The following is a 20,360-nucleotide window of genomic DNA, read 5'->3' as shown; positions in this document are numbered from 1 at the left end:
TTAACTTCCTGATGTTAAAAATATAGATATAGAGTGTAATTAGTCATTATTATTATAACTAGGAAGAAGACAGATTGCTTTGGTGTTTGTGTTTGTACTTTAAACTTGGGAAAGAAAAGTTTTATAGTCTGGCTAATCTGTAATGATAATCCGAAAGAAATAATAATGAGATCTACCTGGTATATATACAGTGTACTATGATAATTAGTACTTCATGGGTTGATATTCATTCTACCTTGTCTTAATTATCTATACATGTGTATATCATGTATATTCAGGTATGATGAAAAACATTCAGTATTATTAAACCAAACAAAGCCATGCAAATTTGAAGATAGTAATAAGGGTTATGAATTTGCTTTTTTTATCCCTTTTTTTTTGTGAATATGGAAAATAAGGATTTTTTTTCAAAGAAATCACATATAAGAACAGAAAATACAATGCACACAGGAAGCGGAATGATAAACCTGATAGAGACCCCTGGTGAAGGACTGAGATACATCAATGAGAGAGTGTTGCTGGGTCAGTGTCTTGTGTGAAGAGACACGTTTTACGATTTAATCAATAATCAGCCAGCCTTAATACGCATAATCTGATCAGTCAGACATCAACAGACTGATCAGCTATCTCATGTCACGTAATCACTGTAATCACTGGGGGATGCTAACATTACGTTACAGAGTCTAGACATGAAGTTAATTTTAATATTATAGAAAAGTTTACCTACAGTTTAATGACTTAGGTGGGGCCTTGATGAGATTGACTTTCTCCGAGTTAATTTGTCCTAGTTAAACAATTGTAATTAGAAGCAGTATTGGTAATGAATAATTACATCACTTTGATCATGTTGATTTAGAATTTCATAAGTGGATAGATACATTATGTTGAGGGTAACCTTGATAAGAACATGTATAAAAGAAGTGTGACCAGAGTGTTAGAAGGTTTGTAGTCACTGGATGCTGAGGGATACAAGAGGATGCAGGGGGGCAGATCTAATGTATCCCTTGTCTTAATAGTATGGGACAGGGTCATTATTGATATGGAAACTAGGGAAGGGGACATGTTTTACGTATTATTTGTTTGGGTACAAAGGATTGGGGAGGGGGATATTTAATGTTGCCCTCGGGGGAGGTACTAGTATTTGGGGGGGTAGATTTAAGATTTAATGCTAAGGGGTTTTTTTTTTACCTGACTTACCTGTCTATATTTAATTACAGGTGGACAGACCCCGTTTTCGGCCTTTCCTCCCATGCAGGAAGGTAAGTTTGTTAGAAATAATCCTGGTTCACATGTTTAATGCTCTTACTAATTTTATACAGTGATCTTACAAATTTCCATTCCTTACAACAGCAAAAGCAAAAACTTCATTCTTCCTTTGAAATGCAAGATTTAACAGAGTCTTCATAGTAAGATATAAAAAGAATTATAAAGCTAGTTGAAGTGAAAAGGGAAAAATGGTTGAAGGGAAAATAAGAAAAGGGATTAAAAAAGGGGGGATAAGGAAAAAAATGTGGGGATTGAGAAGAGAGTCAAAGGTCCCAGGAAAAGTATGAAGTTTAGAATATATTTTCAAGCAAATTTTATTAGCTTTGGGTCAACTGAACAAAATATGGAAATAATCAAAATGTAGAAACAGAGAGAAAAAAAATTGTAAATTTATCGCTTGCAGATTCTGATGTTGAAATAAGTCCACTTAATGTATCTGAAGGTAACTGTCTGGTTAATATTGTCAGATCTGTTGTCACCCTACTTATGTCAGTACATGTGTCCTTAATTTGTCAACCTGGTGCTAGTAAATATGTTGTATTATGTCCTAAAAGAAAATTATGTGGGTTAATTTGACCCCCTTCACCCAATGAATACACTGGGTTGCATTCTTTATGTAGAAGAGAGAAATAAGAGGGGAAAATATACTTCTTGATGTTATCTGTTTTGTATTTATCAGTAGGAATGTTTTGTATTTATCAGTAGGAATGTGATAATTGGTCATTTGTTAAATTGAAGCACACTGAGAAAAGATCCCCATTGGACATTTTTCCCAAGATGATATTTTGTCTGACTGTTGTGTTGCTAATGTCTAATGAGAACTTTATATCCCTGTTTTCTTTCTTTTTTTCCTCCAACTGATAATGTGCACCTCATATTTTACAGGCCAGCCGTCCATTCCATTTTCAACATTTCCAACGGAAGGTAAATGCTATAATCATGAATTAGAAATCCTCAGTTTACATGGTTTATAACATTTAGATTATTACTTTTGGTTTTACCGGTTTTGAATTTCTAGGCTTTAGTGCTGAGTGCTGGGTAGTGTATTTTGTGAAGTGTTTATTGTAAAGTAATTAGTACATGTAATAGTCATGTGTTTGTATGTTTTTCTGTAGGTCAATCTTCTGGACTTCCATTTACCTCCTTCCCAACAGATGGTAAGTCATCAGACGGAAACCCAGGAAATTTCTATTGATATTCAGGTTTCCTCATTGGTCTATGGTTTTACATTTGATTTTCTGAAATTCTGTCCCTATTTTGAGCTTGTGCTATGTGTTATGCTGTATGATGTAATGTTTATTTTTAGGCCAAACTTCGATTCCCTTTTCGGCATTCCCACCCGTTCAGCCACCAGAGGGAGGATTCGCCTGTAAGTTATTTTTGAACATTCACCTATATGTCATTCCTATATATAGTGATAATCACCTAGGATTCTCTTCTAGCAGAAGTCTGAAATCTCATGAATCATAATTTGAGAAAAAAAATGAAACTTTTTTGAGGAACATTTAAATAATGAATTCAAACTATTCTGCCATTTCCAAGCAATATAAGTTGCTCAAATTACCGTACATTATTAAGCTACATTTGACCTATTTACAGTTCCGCCACCTCAGCCCCCTCCTGGACCCCCAGCAGGCGGACCCCCAGGGCCCCCCGGTCCCCCGAGACCTGCTGACTTTATATGTCCGCCCCGTCCTAACTATGGGACAGAGGGGAAACCTATCATGCTGCACGCCAATCACTTCCAAGTGCGAATTCCAAAGGGGGTAATACACCACTACGATATTTCCATTGTGCCTGATAAATGTCCAAGGAGGGTCAATAGGTCAGTATATCCACAGCAACAGTTACCATAACGCACAGTATTTTGAAGATATCAATAAAGAGTTTGTGTTCAATGAAATGGTTATTTGATATCAAGCTCTAAGGGAATGTCAATAAAAAACAAAACTAGGTAATGGATACTCACAAGTTTGTGCTCACACATGGTACAAAGAAATTTTGAATGATAAATTTTTTTGATGATTTTAAGAAATTTTAGATTTTCATTTTATATCCTTGTATTTAAATTATTTTTCTTAAATTATATGTAAATCAGCAATTTAATTTCATGTTGTTTCTGTGTTATTTTTCAGAGAAATAATAGAAACAATGGTCACAGCGTATAGTCAGAAAATCTTCTCAGGAATGAAACCGGTGTTTGACGGACGCAAAAATCTGTACAGCCGAGATCCTCTTCCCATTGGTCGAGACAAGGTCAGTGTCGGGGTCATTTCCTCAGTCTCCTACTTAATCATTTATAGCACTTTAGAAGCCTTCAGTGTGAAATTATTCAAAATGAAATATAATTCATGAATGTACACAAAAATGACAGATTTTATAAGTAACTTCTTATTGTTTCTTTGTATGTTTTAGAAGACATATTAGAAATCTAAATTATTTTGCAGATTTTTTGTATATGTATGTTTAATGTACTGATGAAAGTTTTATCTATTACCTTCACACCTGATACATTCAGCTGGCCTATTACAAACATATTAAATGTGTTAAATCAGTTCTAGAGAAATCAGCATCGTAATAGGATACAATTACTTCATCTGTGTAAAAATAATGTTTTCCTGCATGTGAAACAATAATGAAATACAATTGTACATGTACATCTCTGTATTCCTGAGAAACTTACAATTTCATGAACTGTAGTTGTACATCTCTGTCAAATTATTCTTGAGAAACTAGCAGTTTTGTGACATAGAGTTGTACATCTATGTCTGACAGTGATTGTGTGGCTGCTGTAATGTGTGCTACTCAAAGCGCTTTACAATACATTATTACCCCAGCAGACCTTAATGTGATGTATTTGATGTGATTTGGTTCCTGTAATAGGTAGAACTCGAGGTCACCTTACCCGGGGAAGGTAAAGACCGGGTGTTTAAGGTGGGCATCAAATGGGTGACACAGGTGAGCCTGTACGCCCTCGAGGAAGCTCTAGAGGGGCGAGCTCAGCAGATTCCGTATGAGTCGATACAGGCTCTGGATGTCATAATGAGGCATCTGCCCAGCATGAAGTAAGTATAGCGGAGCATTGTGTCCCCCCCTGGTGTAGTGGGGAGTAGGTATAACTAACCCTGCCCCTCACTGACTGGCTGAGCCCCAGGAGAACAGTCGGTGAGGGAGTAGCTAATCGCTAGAGAAATCAAGCAGCAAATGGGAAGCTATTTATTGAAGAAATGTAATACTTGTAAAGAAATTGTGTGTATTGATTGACTTTCCTGGTTTGCTGCTTATTTGCCTGGTGATACCTTAGATACAGTTGTTCTGTCTGCGTGATGGTCGCCTAGCGATGGTCGCCGGCCAGGCGTAGTGAGCTCTCTCTCTATCCTCTCTCCCCTTCTCTCTGTAACACAGGTGGAACTCGAGGTAACGCTACCGGGGGAGGGAAAAGACAGAGTGTTCAATATCACAATGAAATGGATGCAGCAGATCAGTTTGTTTGGTCTAGAGGAGGCACTACAAGGTCACACCCGGGAAATCCCCCAGGACGCGATCACCGCCGTCGATATTATCATGCGGCACTTGCCGAGTATGACGTGAGTATCCTGATCAGCTGATTCTGCCCATAGACTGGTCACTTTTAGATTTTGATTTGTTCCCAGTTCAATATGCATCCACATGTTTAATGGTTTTTAAAATTAAGGAATTGAATAGGTAAACTTTATTTAAGAATTCGGTTACATCTGTGTTGTCATGTAAATATTCGTTGAAAAACAAAAGTTGCAAGGGCATTAAGGCCATGTAAAATTGAAATCTTGGTTCTCAGGATCCGATTAAAATAAAATTCTATTTTTGATAAAATAAAAAGTTGCTGTGTTGCCAATCAAATTTGTTTTGTTTTCTTCCGGGCCATTTACAATGAATTTTGTTTCGTTGAAAACAAAATTATAGTAGGTTAAGCATTAAAGCAGGAAGTTATATCTGATTAAAAAATTATCTTTATGTTAACAGTTAAAATTGCCAATAAAATGAAGGGTTTTTTTTGTTGAGATTTTTCTCCTTCTGTAGTTAAAACATAAAAGAATACTTAATGTTAAGTAGGGGAACTAATTCTCTCTTTTTCTTTTTCTATCCTTGGTGTATATAATTCAGAAGTAGAGGAATAAGTTCTTAAACTCTTGTTAAAGTCTGTGTATTAAGGATCTATTAACATACTAACTCTACCACCTATGTAGCATATTGTAGAAAGCACAGCACTGTATGCATTTCTTGGGTTTATTATTTTGTGACCTGAGTCACAATGTAACATTTGTAATCTGTAATCAATTGTAATAATATAATCAATTGATAGAATGACTGTCAGTGTTACATACAGACCTGTGACAAATGGTGTTCCTAATCTCAAGTCAGAATAACAAATATATACATTTGTGGTATTTTTCCACTATGTAAACATACAGAGAGATAATATCTTCAATTCTGTATGAAGTTTGTCTCAGAGGTGTCACACGGCGCATTTATACTTATAAATATAAAATGACTTGCTTTTCATGTATAGAAATGAACAAAATAAGCAAGGGAAATAATTGTTTTATTAACAACGTGAACAAGTACTTCGTACATATTTTGGTGATCGATTCAACTTGTGTACATAAAGAATATACTCAGTATACCAGTCCTATAGAAACTAGCATTTGTTTACAAGTTGTATGTCACTTTTGTCAGCTGCACAATCTCTAACTTTTTTGTTTATCCTTATTTTTGTTAGACCTTAAGTTAAATCTTCAAGATATTGCCTAAAACTATATTTTTTCATTCAGTTCTACTCACGACAAATGTATAAATCTGTTGGAAAATATCACAGCATTGCAATCACGCCACGAACAACCGAGGAACACCTTGATCAGCGCTGTTGTACTTCAATGTAAACTGTCGCCAGTGTCTCATTGTTAACATCATAAATATGCCTTTAATTACTGAAATCGTATATTGAATGTTTTTGATCAAATTTAATGCTTGATTAGGCTAACTGGCTCGGGCAAGTGTCTCAATCCATCGGATCCATCCATCCCTTTCAGGCGACCGAAATTCCTCCAACTTTTTATCAGCAATTCTCGTGTTTCTTGTGTCTTTCAGCATTAATGATCAATTTTCACAAACTTCCCAGATAAGAACCTGTTCACAATTACGGATCACAAGTAGCCCTTAACAAAATATTCCCTTCGAAATAGAATTCTTAGCTCGATGAATTCGAAGCATAACCGCCTTTCAAGCCGATTTACACCTTGCATACTTTTGACGGAAATCTATGGTGACTGGTTAGTGCAATATTTATATCCGAATATATTTATTTTAATATTAAATTGTCAATCTCAAATGTATATATAAGTAATAAATAACAAGTTTATAAACTTCAATGGGAATTGAAGTGGGTCGGTACGTGATCAAATCTTCTGAGAAGATTAATATTAAATTGTCAATCTCAAATGTATATATAAGTAATAACAAGTTTATAAACTTCAATTGCCTTTGGCCTTCACAGGATTTGACTTGTTATTTATTTCTTAAATATTGTGATAAAGTTATGGATAAGAATGTTAATATGTTATTCTGAATTTATGGAAAGAAGTCATAGATCAAAAAGCAATAGTTGTAAAGGATCTTATTTTGCACATGCATAATCTCAAATGGCTAGGGTATTTTAGTAAGTTAAGTTCAATATGTTAAAAGAAATGACCTATCACATACAGAAATCTTAATGTCCTGATACCAGTCATAAGTGAAGCAAGCTTGGGGATTATTTGTAAATGTTTAATAGTACTGTAGCATTCTGAACCAAATCTTTTTTTATCAAACTAGTTGCCTTAAGCTTTGTAAATACTTGTGAATGGGAGATTGTAGGGGTATTTAAGAAAAAAAGAAAATATTAATTATAAAGTGGACTTACTACATGTACTCATGTACGTGTGTCATTTGATGATGGTGAGTTAAAGCTTCACCTTTCATTAGCAGCTAGTTGTTATTAACATAGAGACATGTGAATTGTTGGCTAGGCATGTTAACTTAATTTTCAATGGTTCCAGTACCCCTTCATAGAATTTTTCTGTATGACAGAACTCTCTTTGGCGTAAAGGACATACTGTAAACAGGGTTATTTTCGCCCAGTGTTATTTTCGCCCTTTCACATTTGCATACAATTTTGCCCAGTTTAAAATTCGCCCATCAATAGTTTTATTTAAGACATTATACTGTATTCTATGAATTTGCCCTGTTTTAAATTCGTCCAAATGAGGGTAGGGCGAATGGAGCGAAAATTTCCCTGTATACAGTATTCATCTATATTTTGTTTCAAGTACATGTATAATGCACATAAGATAAAAGTTACCGTATTGTGTATAACATTTTCTAAAGTCAGCATGGTCAATGGAAAAGTAAATTATGACAATATTCAATATTGTAACCCATTTTATCATAAAATTGAATAAATGATAATGATTTATTTTTTTTTTGAAGTTGTCTTTAAATATTTCAGAATTTATACTGTAGAAATGAGTATGTTTTCAGCTTATCATATGTGTGTTGTTGAGTTGTACAGTGTGACTGATCTTTGACAGGTACACGCCTGTGGGTCGTTCCTTCTTCTCCCCGCCGGAGGGGTATGACCACCCCCTGGGTGGGGGTAGGGAGGTGTGGTTCGGGTTCCATCAGAGCGTGAGACCCTCCCACTGGAAAATGATGCTGAACATTGATGGTAAGGGGGAATAACTGTTGTATCCATATAAAAAAATATCATGATGTAAGGCTATCTAAATTTAATTCCCTGGTTCTCAGGCCAATTTTCTCCAAAACAGATGCGGGAGGGCGGCATTTTATTTTTCATTTTATTGGCGATTTAAAACAATAAAGTAGATGAGGGAGGTATTTTTTAAAATTTTAATTTCCGAATTTTCTTTAACATAAAGACAATTTTTTTAATCACAGATATACTTTCCATTTCTGGTCAAAATTTCTGCTTTATCCATTGCTTAACAGCGTGTAAACATCGTAGGTAATGTCCTCGAATGTATTTTCAAAAGAAGTAGCCAAAATCTCATTGTAAATGGCTACCGGAAGTGATATTTGAAAATAAACCTGAGGTAATTTTTTTCCCGTGTATAACCAACTTTTTATTTTATCAAAAATACAATAAAATCGGCAACGCGGCTCAAAACGGATGCGCGCGGGCCTGAGAACCAAGATTTCAATTTTATATGGCCTAAGATTCTGACCACAAAAGGGAAAGTGAATTTTATTAGGATTTTATTGTTGTCTTTTGAGTAAAAAATATTGTAAAATTCAAATTCTGATTAAAAATACTTTAAAAATCCTAACAAATATAAATATTTTTTCTGATTTTGTTGATTGTAAAGCATTGAAAATAGTAATTTGGGTAAATTATGTATAGAGAAATAATTTTAGATTTTGAGAATGGGAAAGCATTGAACATGTAAATGTTTAGTTAAGTTAGTTAAGTATACTGTCTTTATTTCAGTATCTGCCACTGCCTTTTACAAAGCCCAGCCTGTGATAGAGTTTATGTGTGAAGTTTTGGATATCAAAGACGTCAACGAACAGAAGCGCCCCCTCACTGACTCGCAGAGAGTCAAATTTACAAAGGAAATCAGGGGTATGTGTATCAATCCTACACAGTGTTAACAGTAACTTACACAGCTGTCAAAATATAAATGACAAATGGTGATCTTTTTTAGAATTTTCTTGCTTTTCTGAAGAGAATTTTAATGTAAAAATTGATGAGAAATATGATAAGTATGTAGTATTTTCTGAAATCTATTGAAGATAAAGTCGAATGTTTTACAGGTCTTAAGGTGGAGATTACTCATTGTGGAACTATGAGACGTAAATATCGTGTGTGTAACGTAACCAGGCGCCCCGCCCAGACACAGTCGTAAGTTTTCATTACATGCAGCACAGAATGCAGTCATAAGTATTCATCTTGTTTTTACATAAAACCCATAAACAGTCATAAAACCTCTCTCATGAGGCCTGTTATTCCATTACTTATTTAATGAAAATTGTTATGAGTTATATTGTTTACTAGTATCTGATTGTTTATTGTTTGTTTCTGACAGGTTCCCTCTGCAGTTAGACTCGGGACAAACAGTGGAGTGTACAGTAGCCAGATACTTCCTGGAGAGATACAAAATGAAACTTCAGTAAGTCAGCTGTTCTTTGTCCTGAATCTGATGTTTGATATTTGAAGAGTGCTGGGTACTATACTGTCATTGAAGTATAGGTTGAGAATTTCTCTTTGATTTAGTTAGAATTTACTTTAACATGGCATTCGTTGTCATTTTATAGATTATTGATCAATTGTAAAAGCATTTATTGCTACTGTAGGAATTTAGGCTGGTCTGAGGACGTCGGCCTGGACAGCTCGGTGGTTAGAGCACTGGACTAGTAATACAGGGGTCCCGGGTTTGATTCCCGGTCCAGCCATATGTTTTCATTATATATGTACTTATGAATTTTCAATGTATGTTTACTCATTTATGCATTCCTCCTATCCATACTATACAACAATGTTGTTTGAATAGGAAGAGCTGTAATTTCTAACTTTTATGTTATAGATACCCTCATCTGCCTTGTCTACAAGTGGGTCAGGAGCAGAAACACACTTATCTCCCCCTGGAGGTCAGTATTTGTTGTACACTGATCTAGATATACATACAGATAATTCATAAAGTAAATGGAAAATTTCCTAGATAATTTGAAATGGCAAATATTTCTGATCTTTACCTTACACTATATTTTTCACCTGTCAGATATGCCTGATTTGTTTGTCTTTTTTACACACCTGTCCGAAAATATAAATGACACATTTTGTGATCTTTGTTGTCTGTCTGTCTGTCCGTCTGTAAACTTTTCACATTTTCTTTTCTCAAGAACCACTGGGCCAATTTTAAAACTTGATACAAAGCATCCTTGGGTAAAGGGGAATTTAAATTGTTAAAATGAAGGGACATATCCCCTCGCAAGGGGAGATAATCAAGTATAGGGTGGGGTCATTAAAAAATCTTCTCTCAAAACCACTGGGCCAGTAAAGCTGAAACTTATGTGGAAGCATTATAGTGTAGATGCTAAATTGTTCAAGACCCCAGGGGGAAGGGCGGGGCCACAATGGGGAATCAAAGTTTTACATAGAAATATATAGGAAAAATCTTTGAAAATCTTGTGTGTAAGAACCACTGGGCCAGAAAAGCTGAAACTTATATGGAAGCACAGTCCTGGTATAGTGTAGATTCTAAATTGTTCAAATCATGACCCCCGGGGGAAGCCACAATGGGGAATCAAAGTTTAACATAGAAATATATATGAAAAATCTTTGAAAATCTTCTCTCACAAGGGCCAGTTATTGGAAGCATCCTGGTACTATCAACTTGTTCATCATGAATAACAGTTTTACATAGAAATATATATGAAAAATCTTTGAAAATCTTCTTCTCAAGAACCACTGGGCCAGAAAAGCTGAAACTTATGTGGAAGCATCCTGGTATAATGTAGATTCTAATTTGTTCAAATAATGACCCCCGGGGGATGGGTGGGGCCACAATGGGGAATCAAAGTTTTATATAGAAATATATATGAAAAATCTTTGAAAATCTTCTTCTCAAGAACCACTGGGCCAGAAAAGCTGAAACTTATGTTGAGAGATACAAAATTGTTCAAATCATGACCCCCAGGGAAAGGGCGGGGCCACAATGGGGTATCAAATTTTTACATAGAAATATATAGGAAAAATCTTTGAAAATCTTCTTCTCAAGAACCACTGGGCCAGAAAAGCTGAAACTTATGTGGAAGCATATAATGTATGTTCTAAATTGTTCAATTAATGGAGAGTGGGTGGGGCCACAATGGGGAATCAAAGTTATATATATGAAAAATCTTTGAAAATTTCTCTTTGGGCCATTTATGTGGAAGCATCCTTACAGTGTTTTACATTGTTCAAATCCGTTGTCATTTTACATAGAAATATATATCTTTGAAAATCTTCTTCTCAAGAACCACTGGGCCAGAAAAGCTGAAACTTATGTGGAAGCATCCTGGTATAATGTAGATTCTAATTTGTTCAAATAATGACCCCCGGGGGATGGGTGGGGCCACAATGGGGAATCAAAGTTTTATAAAGAAATATATATGAAAAATCTTTGAAAATCTTCTTCTCAAGAACAACTGGGCCAGAAAAGCTGAAACTTATGTGGAAGCATCCTGGTACAGTGTAGATTCTAAATTGTTCAAAGCATGTCCAGCCATATGTTTTACATAGATATATGTAAAAATCTTTGAATTTTCAATGGGCCATGTTTGTGGACTCATAATTATTCTAATTTGTTCCTCCTATCCATACTTTTATAAAGAAATATATATGTTTTGAAAATCTTCTTCTCATAGGAAGAGCTGAAATTTCTAACTTTGATGTTAGATATCCTCATCTGCCTTGTCTACAAGTGGGTCAGGTTTTATATAGCAATATATAGGAAACACACTTTTCTCCCCCACTGGAGGTCAGTATTTGTTGTACACTGATCTAGATATACATACAGATAATTCATAAAGTAAATGGAAAATTTCCTAGATAATTTGAAATGGCAAATATTTCTGATCTTTCCCTTACACTATATTTTTCACCTGTCAGATATGCCTGATTTGTTTGTCTGTTTTTTGTTTACCTGTTTTATTTACCTGTTTATTGTTACAGGTGTGTAATGTGGTGGGAGGACAGCGGTGCATCAAGAAGCTGACAGACATGCAGACATCTACCATGATCAAGGTTTCTCAAATAAGTCACCCCCCACCTACAGCAAACGACATGTCTGTCAGAGTGCCCCCCCCCCACTCCTTTGTCTAGAGATTCCTACAGTGTCTAGAGACTCTTTATTCATATGGTAGACTTGTCCATTTCATCCCTTTATCTTTCCTGCATTCTTTTTGTTTCTTTCCTTACTTCAGGAGAAATGCAGAGATCTGGCATTGGGGATTTGTGTTTCAGTTTGTAATGTTATTGAGATATTAGAATTATATGTAATTATATATACGGAAAGATACAATTTCTGTATATTGAAGATATTTGGTAGCTTAAAAGTGGGATTTTGAAATGTCAATTCATACATATAGATAGTGTTCTGAACTTGATAAAAATTGATTTATGTTTGTACAAGCCAAGCTGCTGTTGATAGCCATCTACTAGAATATTACAAGTGATTAGTTCTGTAGAAGTGATACAATGATTAGTGAATAATGATGATCTGCATAGATAATTTTCTGTAGCATTGGTTTTTGACACACTGTATTGGTCTGTGATATACTGTATTTGTGAGTGAGTGAGCCACTTCTGTATTGTAATGATGATCAATCCTAGCCACTGTCCCTGAAATACATACATGAGGAGTCTAAAGATTTCTATAAGCTTCTATTTAAGGAGGAACAGGGCCTTTAGCTGAAAAAAATCCTGTCAATGAAATTTTCTCGTATTTTTTATACTACTAATTTAATATGTTCTTAACATTTTAAAACGGTCCTGTCAATTGTGACGTCACACGAAAACATAAACATTCAAAATTATAGAGAGAATCTCTGCTACTAAACACGAAAAAATATTAATTTAAAAAATCTGCTTCAGAAATTTATCACGATACATTGACTGTGACCTGTTTATTATGAAAAAAAACTGATCATGACGGGTGTGTGTACTTGATCTCGCTGCACTGAGAATTCAAACACTACGTCACTGACGTCAGACTGCAGGGTAAAGAGAAACAACTGTGTGGATTGGGCAACTTTACAATATCTAAATGATGGCAAGATCTTTAAAAATTTCATCAATAATAATTTCTAAAATTAAATGTTTAAAAATTAATTTTAGAATTTAGAATAAAATTACACAAGAACTGTTGATTTTAACAATGTTTAACATATATATCATCACCGATTGTGACGTAATATGTCTTTTTAGTCATGTGACATGCGCCCTGTCTCCCCTTAACCCATAGCCTTCATACACGTACTGTGTAACAAAGAAATCTATTTCGAGACACTTGGCAAGGTTTGTAGATTTGATGGCTGTAGAAAGTTCTGTATTTGCGTTGAAGTTTTTCTCTGTGTGAGTAAGTACATTGGGATGTTGCTGTTGTAAGGAACCCTAGATTGTGAGACAAGGGCAAAAAAGTGTAGGTTTGGTGGCTGTAGGAGGGTTTCTGTTTCTCATTGAAGTTTGGTTGCTCTGTATGATTAAGTGAGTACTTTCAAGCATTTGTTTATTTAAAATCCTGAGATTTCATTGTGTTTGCTGTATGTAGGAGATACTTACTTGAGCTGCTCTTGTTCATTGCATGGAGGAACTGGTAAAATCTAGAGGAGTTCGGCTAGGTTGTGATGTGGTGATAGGTTATAAAATATAAAGGGGGTTTGCTAGATGTTTTTGGATTTTTGATTTGTCTGTTTCAGGGATTGAAGTGGCTAGACTAGACCTTTACTGTGTGACTATAATTAACAGTTTCAGTCCTTTGATGTGTGTTGCTTTCATGCTTTTGGCTAGATAAAATAAGTTTTAGGTGCAGAGCATTTGTCTCCAGTCAGTTTCATTTGTGCTGGGGTGCTAAGCTTCCAATGATGTGTCTTTATGCTCAAGAAATCAGCGAAAATGTTTGGTTTATGTTTTCATAAAAACATCTTAAAAGATACATTCAAGATGTAGGAGGAAAAATCTGAATTTCATAGAAAATCTGTAAATTTTTTCTACTGCGTTTTACTAAAAATTCATTTGAAAATATTCAGTTTGTTATCCATGTTTTGTACATTTATCAAGATAGAAAGAAAAGAGATTTTTATTAACTTAGATTAAAGTAATATTGTTTAAAGATGTCATTGAATTAAATAATATTCATCTATTGATTAAACAGGGCAGGAATTATAATGGATGTTTTATTTGTTTTATAGGCAACAGCCCGATCTGCTCCTGACAGAGAAAGAGAAATCAACAATCTTGTACGTATCTATCTCTATTTATATCACTATACTACAGCAGGTACTCCATTTGATAAGTTGTAAACAGTTAATATCAGAGGTTTGCAGTTGTTTCCTGATTGACTGAACCAGACATTTGGTGACATTGTATAGTGGATATATGCAGTTATCAATGTGTGTCACAAAACATTCTTGCTTAGAAAAGTAATGAGAGATAATTTGGGTGGGGTAATTTTTCAAGAATTTCTGTCTATTTTGTTGGGTATAGTTGAAAACATGGGATAATTTGTAAAATGGTATGGTTGGTGATACACATTAATTCTGTCTCTGTAATTGCACATTATTAAGAAGCACAAAACATTTTGAAAGCAAGGTTTATCATATGCAACATGGACAAACTACATAATGAAACTAAGAAAATAAAATTTGAGGTATTACAAGAAAAGTGTTTTCAACATGGACCAAATTGTAATCCATGTGTTTGACAGCTGTACTATTGTACTATTTCGTCTATGTGTATACGGTGATACTGTTGTTGGTGATTTATTGCCTTAGGTACAGAAAGCTGACTTTAATAAGGATCCCTACCTCCAGACGTTTGGTATTAATGTCTCATATCAAATGTCAGACGTGAGGGGGCGTGTATTACCCCCGCCACGGATAGAATACGGAGGACGGGTAGGACAGGATGTCTTTATACCCCAAAGCTGGAATGTTACACGCTGTCTGTCTGTCTGTGGGACAGAATATCTTAATTTCCCCTTGGCTGACACGTTATGATTAACATGCTGTCTGTCTGTTTGTTTGGGTCTTTTAACTGTTATTGCAAAAGAAGTAGAAATCTGACTAGATCTTTGTACATTCTATAAATTTTTCTTTTCATAAAATGGGCTATTTTGATAAACTTCATTAAACACCTGTTTACATGTGTATGTTGAATGATAAAGATCTGGTCAGATTCTACTGATACTTTGTGTGTGTGTCTGTGTGTTTGAGTGTGTGATGGGTCTGTGTGTTTTATTTGAGTGTGTGATGAGGCTGTTACCCATTCTCTGCTTACCTGCTGTTTAGGTTCGGAAAGCCAACTTCAATGCTGACCCGTTTCTACAAACGTTTGGAATTAACATCAACCCGATGATGTGTGACGTCCAGGGACGTGTGCTTCACCCTCCCAAGATCCTCTATGGAGGACGGGTAAGGAATCGTACTCAGATATACTTAATTGTTAAATTGTTAATTGTAAAATGATAGAAAATCAATACATTCTTTGTAAATTTTTTTTTAACAAATTTATATACAAAGGTTTTAAATGAAAATTTCATTTATTTGGTCATTGATTTTCAAATAAAAATGATGAAATTGATTTCTTGGTACAACTTTTAAGAAATGCATCATTTACTAAAATCTGTTGAATTCATTGCTTTTGCATGATAACATGCAGTCCTAGCTTTGAATTAAGAATGAACCTTTGCAGTGACAGTTTTTACAAGCATGTTTAATTATTAAATGGAAAAATGATATCTACATGTATATAAAAAAAAAAGTCTTTTTTTACAATGTAAGAATGAGATGATACTGTAGGGTGAGGGACTTTGGTGTAAATTTAGATGAATCTTTAAGATAATTCAAAAGAAGCTAAAGTTTTGCCACCATTATTTTATATATGTCTAAGTCTGCCTATTTTGACACCCTTGACAGGGTTCTCAATTCTCTATAATAGGGGTTGTTTATGGGAACATTCCCAATTCAAAAAAGGTACTTTTTGTCTCAATTGATTGTGTTAATTTTCCCAGAAGTCATTTCTCCCTAAAATTAAAGAAAATATAGCTGGATTTGTGATCATTAAATTTGTTTTTTACATTCCTCTGTATTACAAAACAATACTTCAGTTCATAACAAAGATGAGAAACCCAGTATATCATGTTTATTAAGAATAATGGTTATCCCCAAATTTCCCAAATTGTCGCTATTTTCCCAATTTTGACTGACCCACACCTATTCCCAAAAAGTGGTGTGAGAGCCCTGCTAAAAACCTCCTACCATACAGTATCATCTGTTGATTATTGTCCACAGTTGATCTATTAACTCAGACATTTCAGACCAAGGCCCAGGCGGTGCCTAACCAGGGAGTGTGGGACATGAGGGGGAAGCAGTTCTACTCGGGGACAGAAATCCGCGTGTGGGCCATCGCTTGTTTCGCACCACAACGAACCGTCAGGGAAGATGCTTTAAGGTAAACTGTCTCATTAAGCTCGTGAGAACTGACAAGTACAATGTATGTGTACACTGTGCAGTCCAAATTAGGGAATATTTATCTTCTGTATTGTTATTGATCATCAGCAGAGCCAGTGAAACAAATGTTTGCAACCAGTATCACTGAACTGAATTATAAACCAGTTGCTTTAGAATACATGTATTGGAATTTTAGACTTGTACAGTATGATCTACTTAACTTGTTTAACCTGTTAACTCTTAACATTGAGAACTGATGTGGAATGTTTTGTAGCTAATGCTTTCTAGTCAGACCAAGAAATGCACAATAAGATATTATATCACAGATGTCATTTTGATTGTTTATTAAGGATTTTTTTTCAGTCAGACACTGTAATTTACACTTTATCAGATGACACATTAATTGTTTTTGTAGGAACTTTACCCAGCAGTTACAGAGGATCTCTAACGATGCTGGGATGCCGATCCTGGGCCAGCCCTGCTTTTGTAAATACGCCACGGGGCCCGACCAGGTGGAGCCCATGTTTAGATATCTCAAGAACACATACCAGGGGCTCCAGCTGATTGTGGTGGTCCTGCCAGGGAAGACCCCCGTGTATGGTGAGCTTCAGTCTCCTCATCTCCTCTTGTTCTGGGCATAGAGAAAAACTATTGTATTAAAAGGGTTGGGTCGTTGTGGCCATTTTAGACTATTTCGATCTATATAGATCTTGAGAAGAAGAGCTGTATATAAAGATATACAAAAGTGATGAAAGTTTAAAACTGAAAAGTAAAATGAAATTTTCTTTGCCAAATGATGGTTGACAGCTTATCCTATCTTATCTGATGGTTTATGTGTTGACCCCCAGCCTCCTTAATATCTGATGGTTTATATGTTGACCCCCAGCCTCCTTAATATCTGATGGTTTATATGTTGACCCCCAGCCTCCTTAATATCTGATCCTAATGCGTTTCAGCTGAGGTGAAGCGTGTAGGGGATATATTATTTGGATTAGCCACACAATGTGTTCAGGCCAAAAATGTGAACAAAACTACTCCACAGACGCTCTCCAACCTCTGCCTAAAAATCAACGTCAAACTGGGAGGGATCAACAACATCCTGCTGCCTAGTATACGGTAAGTTGTAACTGATTTATCATAAGTAGACCAGAAGGAAACTCAATTATTCTAAGCAAATGATTTTATCTGAAATTGCAGATTTAACTTAAGTTTGTAAAAATCTGTCAAGTTACAAAAAATCTATATGTAATATTTCAATGAAGCTTCAGTTGATATATTACAAAGGTATCTTGGAAAAATTGTACTAATAATAACAGAAAATGTATTCAACTGGTCTAGTAACTATAATTTATTATACATGTATTATTGTTGAATTGCCATTGTGATAGTGAATTCCATAGATAAGTTAATTTTCTAGTCCCAAGGTTTTTCGAGAACCTGTAATTTTTCTGGGTGCTAACGTGACCCACCCACCAGCTGGGGATAAAACTAAGCCCTCCATAGCAGCAGTAAGTCAGAGTCACCCTATAGTCATGGTAACAGCCCTCTACAAATTCTGACCACTCTCACTCAAAACCTGGGGAAAAAATCACAGAAAGATCATTGTATTATGAATTCTAAAAAGTGTACAGAAATTATCAGAATATTGTAATAGCCTCAGGGGAACTAAATGTATTTGGTTTACTCATTCTTTGAATAGGATTATTCATACAGAGGGGTTTTGAGAGAGGGGCTCTAGCTATATTTAGCATGATCAGCATGTGACATCATCATGGAAACCAGACAAAAATTGCCCGTTATTACCATCTCTTAGTTTTTTTCTATTCATTGGAAAAAAAGAATTACAATGCAGAATATTCTAAAATGAGATGGTTGGATTTTAGGAAGAAAATTTAAAAAAAATTTAAAAGAAATCCCTTCTACTATCAAGAGAAGAATAAAACTGAGCATATTGAATGGTTTAGTAATCTGTGTCTGGTTCTGATTATATTGTTGCATGCTGCTGACTTCTGGGCTTTAGGCATGCCTACTGTCGCCGCCGTGTAGTCTGCACGTTCTATCTCACTCCCTTGTTCTTTACAGTCCTGCCATATTTAGAGAACCTGTTATTTTCCTCGGCGCCGACGTGACCCATCCTCCAGCCGGAGACGCCAGTAAACCCTCCATCGCCGCAGTAAGTTCATTTCACTTTATACTGACCCCAGTAAACCCTCCATCGCTGCAGTAAGTTCATTTCACTTTATACTGACCCCAGTAAACCCTCCATCACTGCAGTAAGTTCATTTCACTTTATACTGACCCCAGTAAACCCTCCATCGCCGCAGTAAGTTCATTTCACTTTTTACTGACCCCAGTAAACCCTCCATCGCTGCAGTAAGTTCATTTCACTTTACACTGACGCCATTAAACCCTCCATCACTTTACTGATGCCAGTAATCCCTCCATCGCTGCAGTAAGTTCATTTCACTTTATACTGACGCCAGTAATCCCTCCATTGCTGCAGTAAGTTGTTTTCACTTTACTGCACATCACACAGAGCTGTCAGGAGTCTCGCTGCTTATCACAGAAAGTGGGACAGAGGTTTACTCACAGCACTAGAAATGTCCGACTATACAGAGCTTAATTCTTACAACATCTGAATACTGTATACAGCGTTATTTTCGCTTCGTGTTATTTTCGCCCTTCTGCACTTGTGAACAATTTTGCCCCATTTTAGATTGGTCCAGTCATAGTTCTGTTTATGAAATTATGCTGTGTTCTTCAAATTCGCCTTGTTTTAAATTCGTCCAGTGGAGAAAGCAAAAACAAAAAGGGGGCGAAAATTTCCCAGTATACAGTAATATCGATTGTAAATGCATAAATTGAACAAGTTTTAGTGATATACCAAGAAAAGATGTTGTGTTGTTTGAATCATGTCAGAGTCAGAATATGATAGTAAGAGAATTTTTGCTATATAGCCTATAGGGATATAAGTACAATACCATCTTCATTATCAAAAAGTCTTTCACATACAAACTGATTGTAAGCAAGACTCATCTGTACAATACATCTATAGACCCTGTCATATGTGTCCAGTTATTCAAGGATGTAAATTTCACATACCTCAATTTTTAATCTGTGTGTGTAAACATAATTTTTGTGAAGTGTTCACATGAACATGCAAATTGAATGTAGAAGAGTATTTTTTGGCAGTTTTGGAATAATGTATAAATTTTTGTTTGGATTTTGTATTGTTTTCATATGCACTAGAGAAGGATTTGTGTTCATAGTGTAGTTTCCTTTCTTTCTTGATTAAATGCTACTTAAAACTCAACTCAGCCGCTAGGTCAATACTCTTTCTAATTGAGGTCATGGTGCGATTTTGGATTTTTACTGATAATTCCATCCATTGCAGTTTCTCAAATTAGTTCTATTTGCTTGAGTGCATGTGTTGTGGTAAAAAATTTTATTTTAGGAATATATAAGATGAACACATACATGTATTTTCTTTTGTTCAAAACCTTGTTTGATAAGTTCACTTGTGAAAACTTTTCTAGAATTATTTCATGTTCTGCACCTGATATAACACTTTATGCTTTAGATATCAGTGCATGTCCAGTGTAGATATATAAATGTGCCTTCCTATCAATAGAACAAGTGCTTTGCCAATTAAATCAAAAATGTTTTCTGGCTAGTTTTAGATACTCCTCATCCACAGTTTTTATAAAGATCATTGATAAAGGCTATTACTGTATACACAGCTAATTGTGCCACGTACGTTTCACGTATGTTAAATGTATGTGACACGTACGTGACTTCACGTACGTTTTCCATGAAAAAAGTACCACGTATGTTATACCTATGTTTTCACA

At 35.3% G+C, this 20,360-nt stretch overlaps 1 protein-coding gene across 10 annotated transcripts in view; it reads left to right on the top strand.

Moving 5' to 3' along the window:
* Nucleotides 1-20,360, top strand: part of LOC134229518 (protein argonaute-2-like) — a 35,343-nt gene that overhangs the window by 5,514 nt on the left and 9,469 nt on the right. For 5 of the 10 annotated variants that reach the window (XM_062711270.1, XM_062711264.1, XM_062711272.1 and 2 more), the window contains 19 exons: nt 1,218-1,259; nt 2,152-2,190; nt 2,382-2,423; nt 2,573-2,635; nt 2,866-3,091; nt 3,402-3,522; nt 4,672-4,853; nt 7,872-8,008; nt 8,789-8,923; nt 9,115-9,202; nt 9,387-9,470; nt 9,885-9,948; nt 12,014-12,085; nt 14,251-14,298; nt 15,349-15,471; nt 16,368-16,510; nt 16,925-17,109; nt 17,466-17,625; nt 18,592-18,682. In XM_062711270.1, coding sequence (XP_062567254.1) covers nt 1,218-1,259; nt 2,152-2,190; nt 2,382-2,423; nt 2,573-2,635; nt 2,866-3,091; nt 3,402-3,522; nt 4,672-4,853; nt 7,872-8,008; nt 8,789-8,923; nt 9,115-9,202; nt 9,387-9,470; nt 9,885-9,948; nt 12,014-12,085; nt 14,251-14,298; nt 15,349-15,471; nt 16,368-16,510; nt 16,925-17,109; nt 17,466-17,625; nt 18,592-18,682 — 2,045 coding nt within the window. Of the gene's footprint in view, nt 1-1,217; nt 1,260-2,151; nt 2,191-2,381; nt 2,424-2,572; nt 2,636-2,865; nt 3,092-3,401; nt 3,523-4,671; nt 4,854-7,871; nt 8,009-8,788; nt 8,924-9,114; nt 9,203-9,386; nt 9,471-9,884; nt 9,949-12,013; nt 12,086-14,250; nt 14,299-14,832; nt 14,956-15,348; nt 15,472-16,367; nt 16,511-16,924; nt 17,110-17,465; nt 17,626-17,926; nt 18,018-18,591; nt 18,683-20,360 lie in introns of all 10 variants that reach the window. The other 5 variants (XM_062711266.1, XM_062711269.1, XM_062711265.1 and 2 more) reach the window with 5 other exon arrangements.

The sequence above is a fragment of the Saccostrea cucullata genome, unplaced genomic scaffold (genome assembly GCF_032062105.1).
Source record: "Saccostrea cucullata isolate Sc308-1 unplaced genomic scaffold, CSIRO_AGI_Scuc_v1 ctg311, whole genome shotgun sequence".
Lineage (NCBI taxonomy): Eukaryota > Metazoa > Mollusca > Bivalvia > Ostreida > Ostreidae > Saccostrea > Saccostrea cuccullata.
This window is presented reverse-complemented; position numbering and strand designations above follow the sequence as displayed.